The sequence below is a fragment of the Harmonia axyridis genome, chromosome 5 (assembly GCF_914767665.1).
Source record: "Harmonia axyridis chromosome 5, icHarAxyr1.1, whole genome shotgun sequence".
Lineage (NCBI taxonomy): Eukaryota > Metazoa > Arthropoda > Insecta > Coleoptera > Coccinellidae > Harmonia > Harmonia axyridis.
The window spans coordinates 38,797,934-38,817,166 of NC_059505.1; the positions used below are offsets into that span (position 1 = coordinate 38,797,934).

A 19,233-nucleotide genomic window follows, 5' to 3' on the forward strand; every position below is an offset into this window, starting at 1 on the left:
TTACAATTGTGTGGTTTGAAATATATGGATGAAAATGAGTTTTTCGTATTGAGCATACACTGTTTTTAATGGAAAAAACAATGTACAAGCAAAGTAATTACAAAAAGAAAAATGACAACGGCTAAAAGTTAGTACGCTGACTTCACACATGGTGATGATGCTGAACGCTCCAAAAGCTCAAATTCGGCAATTATTTCTGAAAACATCTAAAAGTCCACAAAATGGTTTCGATCGATCGTATATCGAATTTACGTGGGATAGTGGGGGAATTGAAAATATAAGAAGGCAATATTTTTCATAAACATTTATTCATGAGTAAGCATTGCTCAAAATGGTTGCCTCGCTTGCTCACCGCTGAACGTTGTTTAGAGCTATTTGAACAGAACAAATAGGATGTTTTGCGTCGATATGAAAGTGTGGACAAAACATGGATTCATCACCACACTGCAGAGTGACAGACAGCGTCAGCTGAGTGAGAGGTAGTCGGTGAAAGATGTCTTGAGTACCCAAATTCTCATGCCCATCAGCTGGCCTTTTGAGACATGCATGATATGTTGTTCAATGACAGAAATTGAGAAAAAAACGTCCTCAAATGCAAATGAAAAAGATTCTTTTTCACCAAGACAATACCTCTTGTCATAAACCGATGAAAACCATGCTCAAATTGAACCAATTTTGCTTCAAACTGCTTAATCTTCAGATTTGGCCTCCAGTGAGAACTGAATTTTTGCAGACCTCAAAAGAGTGACCCAGGGAAATTCAGCCTTAAGGAAAAAGATTAAAAACCATTTCGAAAGCAAAGATAAATCTTTCTACAGAAAAGGTATTGAAAAGTTAGAGAAGCGTGGAAGCGAATGTATCAGTGCTAAAGGTGACTTTCTGAATAAAGTTGAAAGGTGTTTTTACTGGTTAGGCTCGGGACTTTGAGTGAATTTTTCCCAATTAGGAATAAACTGAAAAATAATAAAAATTAGATTCGATCCCAGTCTTTCTTCTATTATCTCATTACATCTATCAAACCATATAGATCTTTTTCTTCATCTGCCATCCTCATCTTCAGTTTCAGCCGCAAAGCACACAAAATTGAGCTCCCCCATTCCTTTAAGCGAAGCAATTCCACACGGTCCAACGAATCCTATCCACCACATCCGAAAACGTTGACAGCCCCACTTGATACATATCGCCTACGAGCCCCGATTCCCAAAAGCCAAAAGCTAATCACATCCCGAAGTCGCCAATCCACCAGATTCATATTTACAGCGGCCCCCATCGCGATATAGGGCAATTTTCGGGGCAAATCGCGTCCTCATCCAGTGGGCGAGTGGCAAACGAAGTTAGCCGCAAACAACCGCACGCCTCAACGACCCCTTTTGGCCATTTCCACAATTAGCCAACAGCCACAAAGCAGTCCGAGCACGCATCTCCGATTCGCATTAAACACGTCGCCAAACGAATCTGCATGCACCGAATTATTGCGGATGCCCCGCTGCCCCCCCCCCTAGTCTGACGACCTTGAAAAATAGTCCCCTATGCTAGAACAATGCGGCCCGTTCGAAGCTTTGATCCAGCCCGGATTAAACAGAACGGGCCGACAAAGCTTTTATGGCTTATTTGGTTCGGAGAGGGGTCAAGTCCAAGTTTGGTAACTTGAGACCATAAAAGGCCAATTGAAAAGTCCCCGTTCTAACATAGTAAAACACATTTTTTTGGCAAAATTCGATTTTATTATTCAACATAGTTGCCTTCTAGGGCGATACAGCGATTATAGCAATCTCCCAACTTTTCGATAACATTTTTTAGTACACTTTGTCTTTCGCTTCAAAATAGGCCTCAGTTTCGGCGAATATTTCCCTCCTTTCAAAAATTATATGTAAATGGAGAACAATTATCGAAAATTACAGCGATAATTGCATTGAAGGAAGCAAAATAGCACTGCGATAATTGTTCTGTTCATAGATGCATAGTTTCTTTGGATCTTACACAGTTAGATTCTATGGCATCTATGGAATTTATATCACTTTGACAAGTTAACAGTTTATTCGGGAAATATACACCCGAATTACACTAGTGCATCAAAATGACCGGATAATTTAGCATTCCAGCGTGTTTTCTTTGAAAAACTGCATTCGGTCATTTTCATTTTTCTCCGTAAATGAACTCAAGCAGTTTTTATGACAACACGCTGTCATGCAAAAGTGTCGGTAATTTTGATGCACTTGTGCAATTACTTACGATAACTTCTTCATTGGCGCTGAAATTCTTTCCAGCGAGCATTCTTTTGAGGTCTGAGAATAGGAAAAAGTCGCTGGAGGCCAGATCTGGCGAATACGGTGGATGCAGAAGCAATCCAAGGCCCTATTCATGCAATTTTGCCATTGTTTGCATTGATTGGTGACACGGCGCATTGTTTTGATGAAATGAAATTTTTTTCTTCCCTTTTTTAACGGTTTCATCCTTCAAACGACCCAATAATGCTATATAATAACCGCTGTTGATGGTCTGGCCCTTTTGGCGGTAATCAATGAATATTATACCTTACGCATCCCAGAAGAATGATGCCATAACCTAGCCAGCTGACTGTTGCGTTTTTCCTCGCTTTGGATTCGGTTCATCATGTGCAGTCCACTCAGCTGACTGTCGATTGGACTCCGGAGTGAAATGATGGAGCCAGGTTTCATCCATTGTCATGTATCGACGCAAAAATTCAGGTTTATTGCACTTAAACAGCCTCAAACACTGCTCAGAATCATTGACACGTTATTGATTTTGATCGATTGTGAGCTCGCGCGGCACCCATTTTGCACACAGCTTTCTCAGTTACAAATATTCGTGAATGATATGATGTATACATTCAGATGATATCTTCACAATGTCTACTATCTCGATCAACTTCACTTTAAGCTCATTCAACATCATTTTGTGAACTATTTTTATTTTTTCATCGGTGACGCCTCTTTTGGGCGTCCACTGCGTTCGCCGTCTTCGTTGCTTCTTTCACCACGTTCAAACATAGCATACCAATCAATGATGGTTGATTTTCCTAGTGCAGACCCCGGAAACTTAAAAAATAGTCCCCCATCGTAGAACAATGGCGGCTTGTTCAAAGCTTTGATCCACCCCGGATGAAACCAAACGGGCCGACAAAGCTTTTATGGCTTATTTGGGGTGGGGGGGGTCATGTCCAAGTTCGGCAACTTGAGACTGAGCTATCTCCCCACCCCTTACTCTCTGGTAGGGAGGGGGAGTGATGTTTAGTTGTTCGTCGAGGGTGGTAGAGGGGGTAAACGTGGACTTTGAACGATAAGCACTTTACGCAAACTTCGAATATTCGATTGTCGCCCTTGCTGCAGAAGTTTTCGTAGTTGTTGCGAAGATTTGATAATGCTTGGGGCCAGGGTTCGTTGGACTCCCTTCCTAAAGGGGTTGTTACTTGAGAAATTCCCCGTTTATTCAATTAATTGTCTGGTTATTCCTTCGAGTGTTGCCTAATGCCTTTTGTCTGTTAGTGGGTTAACTCTAAGTAACTTTAATTCGAAAGGAATTGGTGGCCCTTCAATAAGGAAAGATTAATCGAACAAAAAACTTAATTTCACGACAAATATCTTTTTCGTTCATTCAATTGATCGTCTGATTATTGACTCAAGTGTTTTCTTACACCTCTTTTCTGTTACTGGCTTAACTCTAAGCAATTTTAATTTTGAAAGAACTGGAGGCCTTCAATGAGGAAGGATTAATCGAATAAACAGCCAAATTTCACGACAAGTTCAATGTTTTTTCATTTATTAAATTGCTTGTGTGATCATTCCTTCAAGTGTTGTCCGATGTTTTTTTTCTGTTAGTGGGTTATCTCCAACAAATTTAATTTGGAAGGGACTGGTGGCCCTTCAATAAGGAAAGATTAATCGAACAAACAACCAAATTTCACGATGAATGTATTTTCGTTTATTCAATTGATTGTCTGATTATTGATCTCTTTTCTGTTACTGGCTCAACTCTAAGCAGCCTTTATTTTGAAAGAACTGGAGGCCTTCAATGAAGAAGGATTAATCGAACAAATAGCCAAATTTCACGACAAATTTAATATCTTTTCATTTATTTAATTGCTTGTCTGATCATTCCTTCAAGTGTTGTCTGATGTTTTTTGTCTGTTAGTGGGTTATCTCCGCACAAATTTAATTTGGAAGGGACTAGTGGCCCTTCAATAAGGAAAGATTAATCGAACAAACAACCAGAGTTCATGATAAATGTATTTCCGTTTATTCAATTCATTGTCTGATTATTACTTCAAGTGTTTTATAACATTTTTTTATCGATTACTGGCTTAACTTTAAGCAACTTTCATTTTGAAGGAACTGGAAAGATGAAGAACATGAGGAAAGATTATTCAAGCAAACAACCAAATTTCACGTCAAATTAAGGGTTTTTCCGCTTATTCAAGTGCTGCCTAATGTCTTTTGTTTGTTAGTGGGTTAACTCTAAGCAACTTTAATGTGGAAGGAACTGGTGGCCCTTCAATAGGGAAAAATTAATCGAAAAAACAACCAAATTTCACGAAAAGATGAATCGAACAAACAACCAAATTTCACGACAAATGTTTTTTCGTTCATTCTTATGATTGTCTGATTATTTCTTCAAGTGTTACTTAACGTCTCTTGTCTGTTAGTGGGTTAACTCTGAGTAGCTCTAATTTGAAAGCTACTGAAGGCCTTCACTAAAGAAAAATCAACCGAAAAAACTAGCAAATTTCACGACAAATGCTCTTTTTTATTCAATTGTTTGTCTGATTATTCCTTCAAGTGTTGCTTAGTGTTTTTTTTGTCTGTAAGTTAACTCTAACTAACTTCCTATTAGAAGGAACCAGTTGCCCTTCAATGACGAATAAATTAACCGAAAAACCTAGCAAATTTGACAAAAAATACATATACATCGATAAAAACTCAATGGCAAGAGAAGAAGCTCTGCTGTGAAATTATCATCTACATATTCAATCAACTCTCAACAGTGAAAACAAAGAACTTTATCATTGAGAAACACATATCGATTCAAAAAGTGTCTCTATTGTATTCAATACTTGACAAATGAATCCTTCAACCGTTATAACTGCTGTATTAACCCAAAATTCATTACACAAAGATCAAAAACCTTTCCATACACCAATCTCACCTCAGGTTATATACCTGAATTGCATTTTGTCATTCCCAGATTTTCCAGAATTCCAATTTTCCGGTTTTTCTGTTCACATTACATCGCCTAATCTGATGCTATTGTATGACTGAATGAAATGATTTCTTTTCTTTTTGCAGACCAGACTGGATTTCTGGTTTCAATACGCATGGGAAATCTGCCCAAGCTGAAGAATGGAGAATTACTAGAATACATACGAGAGCAGGTGGGTAGAATTTGTTATATTTTATTGAATGAAAGGCTGGGTTGCTTTGTTCTGACTGAGGTAAATTCGTTACTTCAAATTTGTTCGTCGACAAACTGTTACAGGAAAATACCACAAATAAAATATTTATTATGGTTTTTGAAAAGCATGCCCAATATTAGATTGAGTGCATTGAATAGCAGAATAATTCATTTGATTCTCGTAAGCATGGAAATACACAGACTCACTTTTCCAGTCTAGTACAGTCTTAAGGTACGAATATTAAGAAAGGAGTCTATCTGGAGACTATTTATGTCTTTTTGTTTCCAGAAAAATTATGAATTTTGTGGGAATACCTCAACTTCCATGATAGCCGAAATAATTAAAGATTGTGGGCATGGAATATGCTTCCACTTAAGCGAAGTAACAAATGACTGAAATGTTAGCGAATGATTTCGAGGTGTTTATGAACATTCCTGAATATCGCTCGACTATGATAAAAAGAGACTATTATTTTTTCTAATCCATCTCGAGCAACTGTTTATATCGTCTCATCAAATTGTCTCGAAATGCAATATACTCTCCAAAGAATTTTTCCGAAAATATTAGGTGTGCAACTTTGCATCCGCCGTTTTGCAATAGGTGGCAGTAGCGGAAAGTGGTAGTCGAAATAAATAAATCGTAAATGTCATTCAATAATCTTAGGTATTTGTAAACATAACGCCATCGAAATATTAGTCGATTTGTGTCTGCATCATAAAGTTATTCTCGATTAAACATGTCAGCTTACGATCCAAATTCTTATAATCTGCGGGAGGTTTCAATTTTCTGCTCTACTATGAAGAAATCTGCGGCTAAGACTCATCGAATGCTCTCATATACCTATGGTGAGGCCGCTATTAATGAAAAAACGTGCCGAAAGTGGTTTCAACGCTTCGAGAATGGTGATTTTGACGTCGGAGACCAGCATGGCGGTAGAAGAGATGAGAAGGTTTTCGAAGATGCAGAATGTAAGGCAGTACTTGATCAAGACTTGTGTCAAACGCAACAAACCATTTCAAAACACCTGAAAGTCATGCGAATGATTCAGAAACAAGGAAATTGGGTGCCGTACAAGTTGAAGCAGAGAGATGTTGAACGGGCGTTTGTTTGCTTGTGAACAGCTATTTGCAAGGCGAAGACGGAAGGGATTTCTGCATCGCATTGTGACTGAAGACGAAAAATGCGTTCATTACGATAATCTCAGCGCAGAAAAACAGAGATATCCCGGCCAAGTCTTCCGCCGAACCAAATATTTACTGGTCCTAGTTTCTGCTCAGTATTTGCTTGGATCAGCTCAGCGTAGTAAATTATGAGTTATTAAAACCGACTGAAACAATCACAGGCGATCGGTATCGAACGTGATGCGTTTGAGCCGAGCATTGAGAGACAAACGGCCGCAATACAACGAGAGAAATGATGAAGTGATTTTACAGCATGACAATGCTCGACCTCATGTTGCGAAAGTGGTCAAGACATACTTGGAAACGTTGAAATGGGAAGTCCTACCCCACTCGCCGTATTCGTCAGACATTGCTCCCTTGGACTATTATTTGTTTCGAACAATGGCACACGTCCTGGCTGACCAGCACTAATCTCGAGATATTACCAAGGACTATAGATTAGACGTCGATAGGTTGCCTCGTAACTTTCAACTTATATGACGATATCAGGTACGTCACGAAAGGTTGACGCTGATTGGTTGAAGCTACGAGGCAACATCTAATCCCTAGACTTTGGCCAATGGCGATAAGGCTACCGGATGACGCGTTACCACACTGTTTAAACAAAGTAACCAAGACACCCTGTGTAACCTACAGACTTATTATCAATTACCTCCGACTATTGGACACCTTCGCGCAATATATTCCCATTCGAACGCTCTCAAATTTTTGGAACTCTCTTCAATGAACAAATGACCACTTTCGATCATCAAACAATACATAATAAAAGCCTCAAACCACCCGAACAATCCAAATTGACGTCGATCAATGGACAAGATCGATCATTAATATGCCCAACAATCGCCACTTACGTTCGACAACGAATGTACACCCTCCCCCCTCCAATTCACTTTCCTTTGTTCTCCAGGAATAACTGCCACGAATGTGAATCATTATTTTTAATGAAGCGGCTCGTAATTACGGGATCTTTCAGAGGCGGTCGAGATGGGGTTGTTTTCGCGTCAAGGGTAGACGGAAATTACGAATTTCTGGATACTCCAGCCGGGCTGCAGGAAGGGGGGAGGCTTAATAACGAGCTCATCATTCTTAATGATTGTTTAGTTCCGAGTTGAAAATTTGCAGGTTGATTAATTGTTCGAACGATCTCAATCTTCATCGGTTTAAAGATTCGTCTTGGTTGGTGGAGAGGAGACTTTGGTACGAGTCTTATTGTGGCTGGTGGTTTTTGTGTTCAAGTTCGTTTAATTTTGTGCAATTATCCGACGAGTTTCATTGACTGAATAGTTCGAATACTTATACCTTTAAGAAGGAGTTTACATGAAAGGGAAATGAAGGGTTTTCTGATTGGAATGTAAAATGGTTATACTGACGAAGCTGTGTATTATTTTCTGACAGTTCCTGTGTCAATTGTGTTCAGTAGGATATGTCATGTAATCATAAAAATTTGAAAGCTTCAACAACGCCCAGAAATTGTTAAATTGTTTTATTAAAATCAGTGCACATTTGTGGGTAATGAGAGAATTCCAAGAATTCATATACAACGTCATTCAATTAATTTACTGTATCTCGGTGAGAGCTTGCTACACCTTTCCAATGACTACCTCACTCCCCGCTGATGCCTCAAAAACAAGAATCATCTGAAACTGACGAGTTCCAATTCTGTTAGGTGGAGGAAGAAATAACACTCAATCACCTGGTCACAAACTGCGCCCCCCTTATTGCAAGTCGAAAAAATACTATAGAATGAGAAATTTGTAGGAGTGAGGATGAAACTTTTGTCAGACCAGCTAAGATACTGGATATCATTAGATCTCTGGAACTAGAAGACCTGATGTAAATGGTGCAGTGGTGAGAAGAGCTCTGGCATGCACAATAGACCTTAAGGTCGTGGTGTATTATCATTATTCACTGAATCGGGGTCATTGCGGCTCTGATAACCTTGCAGGAAATGCGACCAATTTGATCTTTTGTTCTTTACCCTACCTATTCATAAAAACCCAGGGAGGCCATCGATACTGTTGAAGAAACCAATGAGATCCTTAGGAGCCTTGGCTATTACTTCGTGAGTATCCAGAACTGACTTATCCATGTTAGTGGTTCTTAGGCCAGTCAGCCCCGGACATTTATACACTATGTTATCGGCTGTTTCTACTTTCTTTTAACAGAACCTGCAGAACTCATCTGCTGACTTACCCATGCAGTACAAAAAGTATTTGCACCGACAGTGTCCTGTCAGCAGTCCCAGCGTTACCCGAAGCTCAGCTCGGGGTAGCTTTTAAAGCTTTCTGGTATAGGTCGGTGAAAGCACCACAAATTTATTTGCCTGACCAAGACCCAGTGTGTTTCTACAAAGGTTTTGCAATTTTCCGGTCCCATTGTTGTAGTGCTGCCTTATATTAGTCTTTTCCAAACCTGCAGAAGGGCTCAGGACCAATAGGTGTTAACCTTGGTTCCATTTTTGCAAGTTCATCGGCTTTTCCGTTTCCTTAAATACCGAAATGCCCTGATACCCATTGTAGAGTTACTTTATTCTCTCTGACCAGTTGCTCCATGGTATTATGGCACTCCCATGTCAGTAGAGACCCTTGGCTATATGATTCCAGGGATCTCAGCGTGGCCTGGCTGTCTGTAGTGATGTAAATACGCAGCCCTTTGAAGCTCTCATTGAAACACTCTTGGGCGTAAGTATAGACAGCTAGTGTCTCGGTTTGCAAGATAGAGGGTCATCTTCCCAGGGATCTAGAGATCCTCGTTTCAGGCCCATTTACCCCAATACCTGTGCCTCTTTCTGATTTTGATCAATCGACATACCATATAGATGACTTTTGTCCAAGTGATTTACGAAGTCGTGGTGAATCAATCAGTAGGGATACTTCAAAGCAACTTCTATAGTTTTCGACTACTGTGTTCACGTTCTTTCAATTCCTGGATTCAACAGCATCCGTTTACCTTGATAACCAGATCAATTAGAATTCTTTTTAGATAGATGGCAATGAAGATGTAGATCATTCAGGATCACTGAACGAAGTTTGATAATCACGATTGTGAGCCAACGCCATCATAACAAACCTGAATTCTTGTGTGAACAAGAAAATCATTTATGATCCTCAAATTGGCAATCCCCATTCATCAGAAGAAAATCCCCATCTATCGTACCCGATATAACCACATTGCCCGGAATAATCCGGCACGTGACCTCGAATCGCAGAATTACGACATGACCAGGCAGCGAATCGAACATCCAGTCATCCGGATTATGAACCGAACACGTAATAACCTGGCGAAAGTTCCGACAAAGTTAGAAAAGAGACTGCTATCCCTCCCTGCATCCCTTGGGACCGGACGCGTATTTCATTTTCTGTAAACTCTAGAGGACAGTACTGACCTCAAACACGCAGGGTTATGTAGACCACAAAATGCCACGAACAAAGTGTTATTAGAATAAGAAGATTTCAGTAAATGCTCCGTTGAATTTATTAAGAAAATAATAAGGCATTCTCTTAAGAATCAAGAGTTAACCATGGGAAAACGTGCTGCCATCGCAGGTATGTAGGTAGTGATAGACAGATTTCGCTCTTCCAAATGCTCATTACTATCGCACAATCCAACCAAAGATGACAATCAAGTGAAAACAGATAGGATTTGATTCTACGCCATCAGTAGCATTAAGACGAAAAGTGTCGATGCATTACCTGGGCATCCAAAACTCCCATGTCCAATTCTGCCATATGTCTGCTGAGTTTGATGGCCAGTTCATTTTCTGGATGTTCTCTTGAAGAATTTTTTGAACCCTTCGTGTGCGGTGTGGTGGGGCGTTATCATCCTGATAAATGAAATTATCCCCGAATTCGTTGCACAGAGGAACAATGATTGTTTCAATGATGTTTTCTACGTAGATGTCCAATAGGCAGATGGACCAGTCATTGTTTATTTAACGATAATAAGAAGGGTAAGGCGACCGAACATTATACCCCCTCAGCACATTATTGATCCACCTTGAAAACCCAAAACTTCCTGGGTGAAATTAAGTGACTCTAGTCTGCCTGGACCTCTCTTAACCCTTGGAGGCCAATTCACAGGTCCAAAACGTGAAATTAGTTGGTCACCAAACGTGTCTTTCAATAAATCGATTGCGGCACGAGCTGTGTGACATGTTGCGCCGTCTTGTTGGAACCACAGCTTCTGGACATCACGGTTGTTCAATTCAGGAATGAAAAAGTTAGTAATCATGGCTCTATACCGATCACCATTGACCGTAACGTTCTGGCCATCATCGTTTTTGAAGAAGTACGGATCAATGATTCCACCAGCCCATAAAGCGCACCAAACAGTCAGTTTTTCTGGATGTAACGGTGTTTCGACAAACACTTGAGGATTAGCTTGCGGCAGTTTTGTTTGTTGACGTAGCCATTCCACCAGAAGTGCGCTTCATCGCTAAACAAAATAAAATTGCACTATTTGCCAGCGTTGTTCAGGCGTGAGTCTATTTATGATGAATTGCCAAACCAAACTGAGAATAAATCACTTGACAGCTGTTAAATCGATCGCCATCTTGAACAGTAATGCCAACCCAAAGTTTTATACTTCGAAAAAAACACCCATTACATTCAACAAGTTTAGAGTTGATAGGGGGGCCAAAACCTCTGACGATGTGTGTATTTTTCTTCAACTAATATCCATTTTGTTTGTTTCATCTGCAGCCTTGATAAAATCTGAATACATACACGGAACGTTGGCTTAGTCCAAATTGGTCCCCTGATTTCAATGGTCCCCTAATTTGAACTTCAACATGTTTACCAAAGACTTTATTGCACCAAATCCATCTATGTATGCATTCTCAATTCGAACGAAACTGCACAAGGCAAAGAAAACAAGCAGACCTTACGAACCTTCAGCGCATCAACCAAATCTAATTCCTTCCTTCGCTTGACGTAGCAAAACGTTCGTATTAATACCCGGAATCCGGTCTCCGCCTCTGTACTTCGGCAGTTATGTTTATGAACTTGCAGAAAAGCGGCAATCCATCTTCATTTCCTCGTTCGGATTACCCAGGCCGGGTCTCTCGGCTTGTGCCGAAGATACACAGACAAATTATTTGGGATGCAGAGGGAAGTACTAATGGAAAACGGGAACTGATGTTCCCGGATGATAATATGGGAAGATGGATTCCGGCAGCATAATTCGAGATGGTTTTAAACTCCGGATTGTTTGAATGAGAGCTGGATATGACTCCGGCGAATGCTCGTTCCCTGCTTGTTTTGGAGGAGAGGTGAATTGAGTGGGTGTCTTTTTGGGTACGTCTGCGGTATTCGAGCTTGGCTTTGGGGTTTTGTGGGAAGGGCTTATTGCTGTTTTGGAATTGAATTGGATTATTTATTCTGGATGACTTTTGATGAGTTGATGCTTCCAATGGTTTTCAGAATGATTTTTATTTCTTAACGGACGGATAATCACCGGTTTATTGTTCTTAATTTTTTGTATAGGGTGTTTTTTTTCGAGGTATATAACTTTAAGTTGGCATTTCTGTTCAAGACGGCGATCGATTCAACAGCTGTCAAGTGATTTAAACTCAGTTTGGTTTGGCAATTCATCACGAATAGACTCACGCCTGAACAACGCTTGCAAATAGTGCAATTTCATTTCGAAAATAATGGTTCTGTGCGGAATACGTATCGCGCACTACGTCCATTTTATTTTGTTTAGCGATGAAGCGCACTTCTGGTTGAATGTTTGGCGAGTCTTTCTCGAACCAAGATTTAGGTGCGCCCTCTCCTGGGAGTATAGTGTTTCGTCCCGAGATCGCTGGTGGACTCATCGGTTAGGCTATCCAGCGATCTCTGCCTAAGACACACCTTCCCACACCATTTGGTGAGAAGTGAATCGGTTGCTTCGCGTCGACCCCTTTAAATACGCCGGGGCCGATGTTGTGTGGCGCATTACCACCATGGCGCCATCTCTGAGCAAACCGAGTCACTACAAATGGCTACGTCAACAAACAAAACTGCCGCATTCGGAGTGAAGGTAATCCTCAAGTGTATGTCGAAACACCGTTACATCCAGAAAAACTGACTGTTTGGTGCGCTTCATGAGCTGGTGGAATCATTGGTCCGTACTTCTTCAAAAACGATGATGGCCAGAACGTTACATTCAATGGTGATCGGTATAGAACCATAATTACTAACTTTTTCATTCCTGAATTGTACAACCATGATTTCCAGGAGCTGTGGTTCCAACAAGACGGCGCAACATGTCACACAGCTCGTGCCACAATCGATTTATTGGAAGACACGTTTGGTGACCGCCTAATTTTACGTTTTGGACCTGTGAATTGGCCTCCAAGATCTTGTGATTTAACACCGCTAGACTAATTTCTGTGGGGCTATGTAAAGTCATTGGTCTATGCGAATAAGCCACAGAACCTTGGCCATTTGGAAGACGACATTCGCCGTGTTATTGCCGATATACGGCCACAAATGTTGGAAAAAGTCATCGAAGATTGGACTACATCCGAACCAGCCGTGGCGGTCATATGCCAGAAATTATATTCAAAATGTAATGCCACAAGATTATCTTGCGGATAAATAAAATTCATGTCAATCGAGTAATCCATCGTTGTTTTATTGCAATTTAAAGTTCTATAGCTCTAAAAAAAAACACCCTTCAGTTTTGTCGATTCGGCTACCAATTTCGATGAAAAATTCGAACAATTTCTTAGTAATCCTCAGGAAAATCCAAACTATTATGAAAATCCAGTCAGTAAGCTGTGATGAATAGATTAATTAAGTGTTTTCGTACTTATTTGGCCAATTTGTAGTTGAGAATAATGAAGAATTCATTAAAAGTAGGACTACAAGAAACACCCTGTATCTCGAGAACAAAGATTTTGCTGGTCCACGTTCATTGGACTTTTTTTCTCGAAATTACTTTGTGAATAAAGTTGCAAATCTTTTCACCATATCCAAATTATATTATATTGACGTCTCAATTACAATTTCTCACTACGGTACTGAATTTCGTTTTATCGTCAAATGTTATTTACGAAACGTCTTCGAGTATTTCGTCTCATTATAAGTTTCGATCGTCTCGTTTTCAATTCGTTCGCGACTCGTCTTATTCTAGCCCGCAAACTGTCTTTTCCGTGGAATATTCAAACGTTGCGCAATCTGGTGGTTCCACAAAGCTTCTTGACGTAAGGCTACTCTTCTTGACCGATCAAACTGAGAAATGGGATGTTCCTGCATTTTCCATGGAATACTCTCAATATTACAACTCTCGTTATTCGCTGAAAACTGCTTGACTTCGAATACTCCTATATTGTCCCGAACAAAAAACATTTTTTCTGGTTTACTGTTTTCAATTAAGTGGTAAGATAGTGAAAATTCCATAAACAGAAAATTATCATGTTTCATTCGACAAATTGAGAGATGATAGTGGGGCCAAGATTTTTGACGATGTATGTATTCGTTTCATCAACTCAAATCCATGTTGTCTCGTTTTCAATTCGTTCGCGACTCGTCTTATTCTAGTCCGCAAACCGTCTTTACGTCTTACTTCTTGAGGCTCGACTGACCGATACCTGACTCTGAACCTAGCTTCGTCTTAGGCTAACATAGACTTGACAAAACGACTGTGAACTTCTACTCTGGCTATCGACTTCCCTTCTTCCAACTTGCGCACACACCTAGCATTACCCCGATATCGGGGGAAAGTACCAAGTACCACCCCTAGTCCAATGAGAGTTTTGCCGTACCGCCCACAAACTCTTCGCGTATTACTGGAAATTTCAGCCATAGAATATTCTCGAAGGACCAGCACGTGATACGCAGATGTTACATCCGATACCACCGTGTTCGTTTTTGAGCTTTCTCAACCCCCAGTAAATCTCTTATGATTTTACAATCGACATGACATTTCTTCGACACCTCGAAGAAATAACACTTCCTTCACACATTATCTACACAAGCAATTCGTTCACTGTGAATCCATTGAAACTGTCATGCAATTGACGCTTGAAGAAACTAATAGTTCTCCAAGCATTCTGCTGACCATGTCAATTATTTACAGGGAACAATGACTGGATCCTACAGTAAAAGATCATAGATAGCCGAGAACAGAAAGAAATTCAATATTTAGTTAAATTTTCCGCCGAATATCTCTCGGGCATTCTCAAAATTTTATGACAAATTTCCCAAGCAAATATCTTGATAACCAGGCAACGAGCTTTCTATTTCATAAAATTATCTAGCCTATTAAATGCTCTAGGGATATTATTGCTGATAATATCCTGCTTTGAAGTTTATGTAATGAATTCAAATGAATCTTTGCTTTTCGTTGATTTCAGCTACAGACTAAACAAACTGCTCTCCATAGCGGGCATTGGCCCCCTCGTTACACCCACAACTACGATCCCTAACCCGAATTACTGTTGTGTAACTTTCCAAAAGTCTAGAGTTGCCTAATGCCTAGTTTGAGGTTAACAAAGTTAGTTCGCGAAGCTCGTTCTAGAATTCTGATTATTATCTCTATGAAGAAAGCCAAATATTTCTCTCCGCAAAAAGCCAGTTCTCGATGAAAGTTGAGACAAAACCGTCTTTTGTCTCTCTAGACGAGTCATTTAAATTCACAGCCCACTCTCAGGACGTGTATGGCTTCCACATAGGAATCTGTCAATATTAATGGCTGAAAACAACCCCGAGGTATTATCTGGGAGGAATTAATCCAGCGATAAGGATTCAGCAGGCTTTCTGGCAGATACGGATGGGCGGGAACAGTCTATTCTTCCAGACTTTATAGATGAAACCTGTTTCAAACCGAGGTTTGCGGGGTTGATATATTATTCAAGGGTCATATGAGTGTTCTGGAGGATACACGTTGATATTGGCTTGGCTTGCCTTGATATTTCGATCGATAAATCATATTTGAACGAGGTTGGAACAATAATAGGAGATGCTGAAAAATGAGTTTCGGTCTTTATTGCTGTTTTCTTCAAGGATGGTTGGCGGTATGAAAGTAATATTCTCAATAGGGAGAATATGAAATGGGTCATAGAATTTTAAATTTGAATACGTAGTAAAGATCAATTAAGGTTGAAGATGTCTAGAAAGGCCAATTGAAAAGTCCCCGGTCTACAACAGTAAAACACATTTTTTTGACAAAATTCGATTTTATTATTCAACATAGTTGCCTTCGAGGGCGATACAGCGATTATAGCGATCTTCCAACTTTTCGATACCATTTTTGTAGTACGATTTGTCTTTCATTTCAAAATAGGCCTCAGTTTCGGCGATGACTTCTTCATTGGCCCTAAATTTTTTTCCAGCGAGCATTCTTTCGAGGTCTGAGAACAGGAAAAAGTCGCTGGGGCCAGATCTGGCGAATACGGTGGATGCAGAAGCAATTCAAAGCCATGCAATTTTGTCATTGTTTTCATTGATTTGTGACACGACGAATTGTCTTGATGAAACAGCACTTCTTTTCTTCAGATGGGGCAGATGGTTTTTACCGATTTCATCCTTCAAACGATCTAATAACGCTATATAATAATGGTCTGGCCCTTTTGGAGGTATAATCAATGAATATTATACCTTGCGCATCCCAGAATACTGATACCATGGCCTTGCAGCTGAGTATTTTTGCTAGCTTTGGATTCGTGTGCAGTCCACTCAGCTGACTGTCGATTGGACTCCGGAGTGAAATGATGGAGCCATGTTTTATCCATTGTCACATATCGACGCAAAAATTCAGGTTTGCACTTAAACAGCTTCAAATATTGCTCAGAATCATTAACACCTTGTTGCTTTTGATAATCGTGAGCTCGCGCGGCACCCATTTTGCACACAGCTTTCTCTTGTACAAATATTCGAGAATGATATGATGTACACGTTCAAATGATATCTTCACAATGTCTGCTATCTCGATCAACTTCACTTTACGTTCATTCAAAATTATTTGGTGAACTTTTTTTAATTTTTCGTCGGTGTCAGCCTCTTTTTCTCGTCTTTCGCCGTCTTCGGTGTTCATTTCACCACGTTTAAACTTAGCATACTAATCAATGATGGTTGATTTTCCTGGAGCAGACCCCGGTAACTCTTCATCCAGCCAAGATTTTGCTTCAACTGTATTTTTTCCCTTCGGAAAGCAATATTTTATCAGCACACGAAATATTTTTCCATTTTTTTTCAAATAACAAAAGTAGCTACACCCACAACGCAATATCTCACAAACTAATGGTCGGACTGCTGTCAAATTTTGACACGTATCATTTGAAGGTTGGTACTAACCAAAAATCATATGGATCAGACCGGGAACTTTTAAATTGGCCTAATACATATGATTACAAAATAATTGGATAGGATAAAAGGTAGAAACGAGAACTAGATACGAAACAATATTCAACTGATAGGTATAATTGTATTGTATTGTATTGTACCATTATTACCATAAACAAAAAAAAAAGGGTAGAGGGCTTTTCACCCATAAACTCAATGAACTACTCATTGGGAAAGTGATTTATAGAGGGAACCCTCCCTGAAGATTTATTGCTAAGATGCTGATGCTTCAATTTTCGATTAGTTGTACCTACTTTCCTCCATTCATAAACTTCTCAAATCAGCCTAAATTTCCACGCTGAACACCAGACATAAAAGAAAAGCGAATTCATCAACTAGACGTCCGATCCCGAACCTGAGATCCATTCAAACTTCCTAAACTGCCAAACGATCCGTGAATTATGGTCGAAACTATTTTATTGAGTTGTTTTGGTATAAATTAGACCAGATATTTACGAGAGGTCGTAAAACATTTTCGAATATTGAGGAGATCGAACGTCGCGCGACAACTTTGTCGAAACATACGAGGACGTATTTTCGTGTAGGAAAAGGTTTGGAATTCTGCAGTTTTATGTGCTGTGTGGGCGACGGAAGTTCCAGAGTTTGGGATGCGATGAAATTTTATAGGGGGAGGGGAGGTGGCCGAATCATCTTGAGTGATGACGGTGATCTTTTTTCAGTGGATACGTCGATTTGGTTCTTTGTATGCGAACTGCCGATGAAACCAAAAAATATAGGCTACTTCGTGGACCGATGAATGCTCCTTTTCTTGAGACGTTGCTATTTTTGGAAAAACGATAGGAGGAAATCAAGTTTTCGAGAAACGTTATCGTATGAATTTCACTGATACTGATTTTAGGGTTACATGTCGAAATGGTTAGAGCTTTATTTTCTAGAATAAAAGAGCGCCGTCCATTAATGACAAGTATGGTACCGTATTTAGAAAACCCAGGCAAATATCTGTAATTTCTGGGAAACAGTCAATGTCTACTAATGGCCAAGAAGATACATTTTTACTCCATAGAAAATCAGTATTACGAAATAAAATTGAGAGTTCGACTGACATACCGCAAAAAGAGACGATTTTAGAAGACAAAACACAATCACAAACCGGAGGCCATTCTATCTATGCTGATAAGGATGAGGTACATACATTAGGTATTTCGGAAATTATAAGTCAAAAATTGAAATTTTCTATGATAAAAAAAAATGGAAGAAATTCCCGAGGCTGCAACTTCTCCTGGACGTGAGCAACGCCCTTGAAACCTCATTATGTTAGAGGTCAGAACCCGATGTTCAAAAAAGGTTTTTATTTGAGGGGATATATCGATTTTTGGATGGAAATTCAATTTTCTCCCAAATTCCGAGTTCGAATTCCATCAAAATTGTAAGGTCTACGCAAAATCGGTGATCACTGCCAGAATTGACGATCCCTGATCATCCGAATTTTGATCTCACCTTAAAAATTTTGTTGTCGAAAAATTTTCGTAAAATTTTCCATACCCTAACCCTTAGAAAATTGAAAAAAAAATTAAAGTTTTCTAGAAAATTTCAGATTTACACCTATTATTTCTGAAATAATGTACTAATCGCCCAACTGCAAGCATTTTCGTGATCTATATAGTAGAATCGATCGATAAAATTTTACAAAATTCCCATGAATTTCGAACTGTGGGGAAAATCAGTAAAAATTCAAAAATCTTCACTCTAATCGTTATATCTCCTGAGATATTTCTCACAGACCCCTCAAATGAAAACGTTCTAAAGCTCGAGCCCTGATTCACATCATGATAAGGTTTCAAGTGCATATCTTGTGTCCAGGAGAGGCGGCAGCCTCTAGAAAATCAGCAAATTTTTTTTTCAAAATTTCACATACCAGCGTCCATCCGTTTTATTACACCAATCTTCGCCGCGTTCACGAACGTCGCCATAGGGGCTAAACGTAGGGGACGACCAACGTTTTATTTCAGTCGTGGAAATGTTTATTTTCACTTTTGGGACGGGTTAATAACGCAGGGGCCGACGATTCTAGGGCCCTTCGGAAAGTCAACCGGGTGTTCCGAAGGGAAATTCGACGCTCTGATTGCCGCGTCGCGACGTCGTGAAAAGGACCCCCCCTCCGGTATGAAAAAAACATGAGTCCGGTGTGTGTGTGTGCGCTTTATTACGTTTGGGTAAGAGCGTACGGTGCGCGTATTCATCTGGTTATGCCTGACTCGTTAGGAGGCTGGGGATTCCATTGGGGTAGGGTGATTCGATTGTCAGGAGTGGTGACAATGGATGGGTTTTGGCGTCTCGGTGTGTAAAAGGGATG

The 19,233-nt window shown here is 39.9% G+C and overlaps 1 protein-coding gene across 1 annotated transcript in view; it reads left to right on the forward strand.

Moving 5' to 3' along the window:
• LOC123680742 overlaps positions 1 to 19,233 on the forward strand; it is a 257,482-nt gene that overhangs the window by 92,485 nt on the left and 145,764 nt on the right. Inside the window, exon 7 of the mRNA XM_045618792.1 lies at positions 5,304 to 5,389. Within this exon, the coding sequence (XP_045474748.1) occupies positions 5,304 to 5,389 (86 nt within the window). The remainder of the gene's footprint in view (positions 1 to 5,303; positions 5,390 to 19,233) is intronic.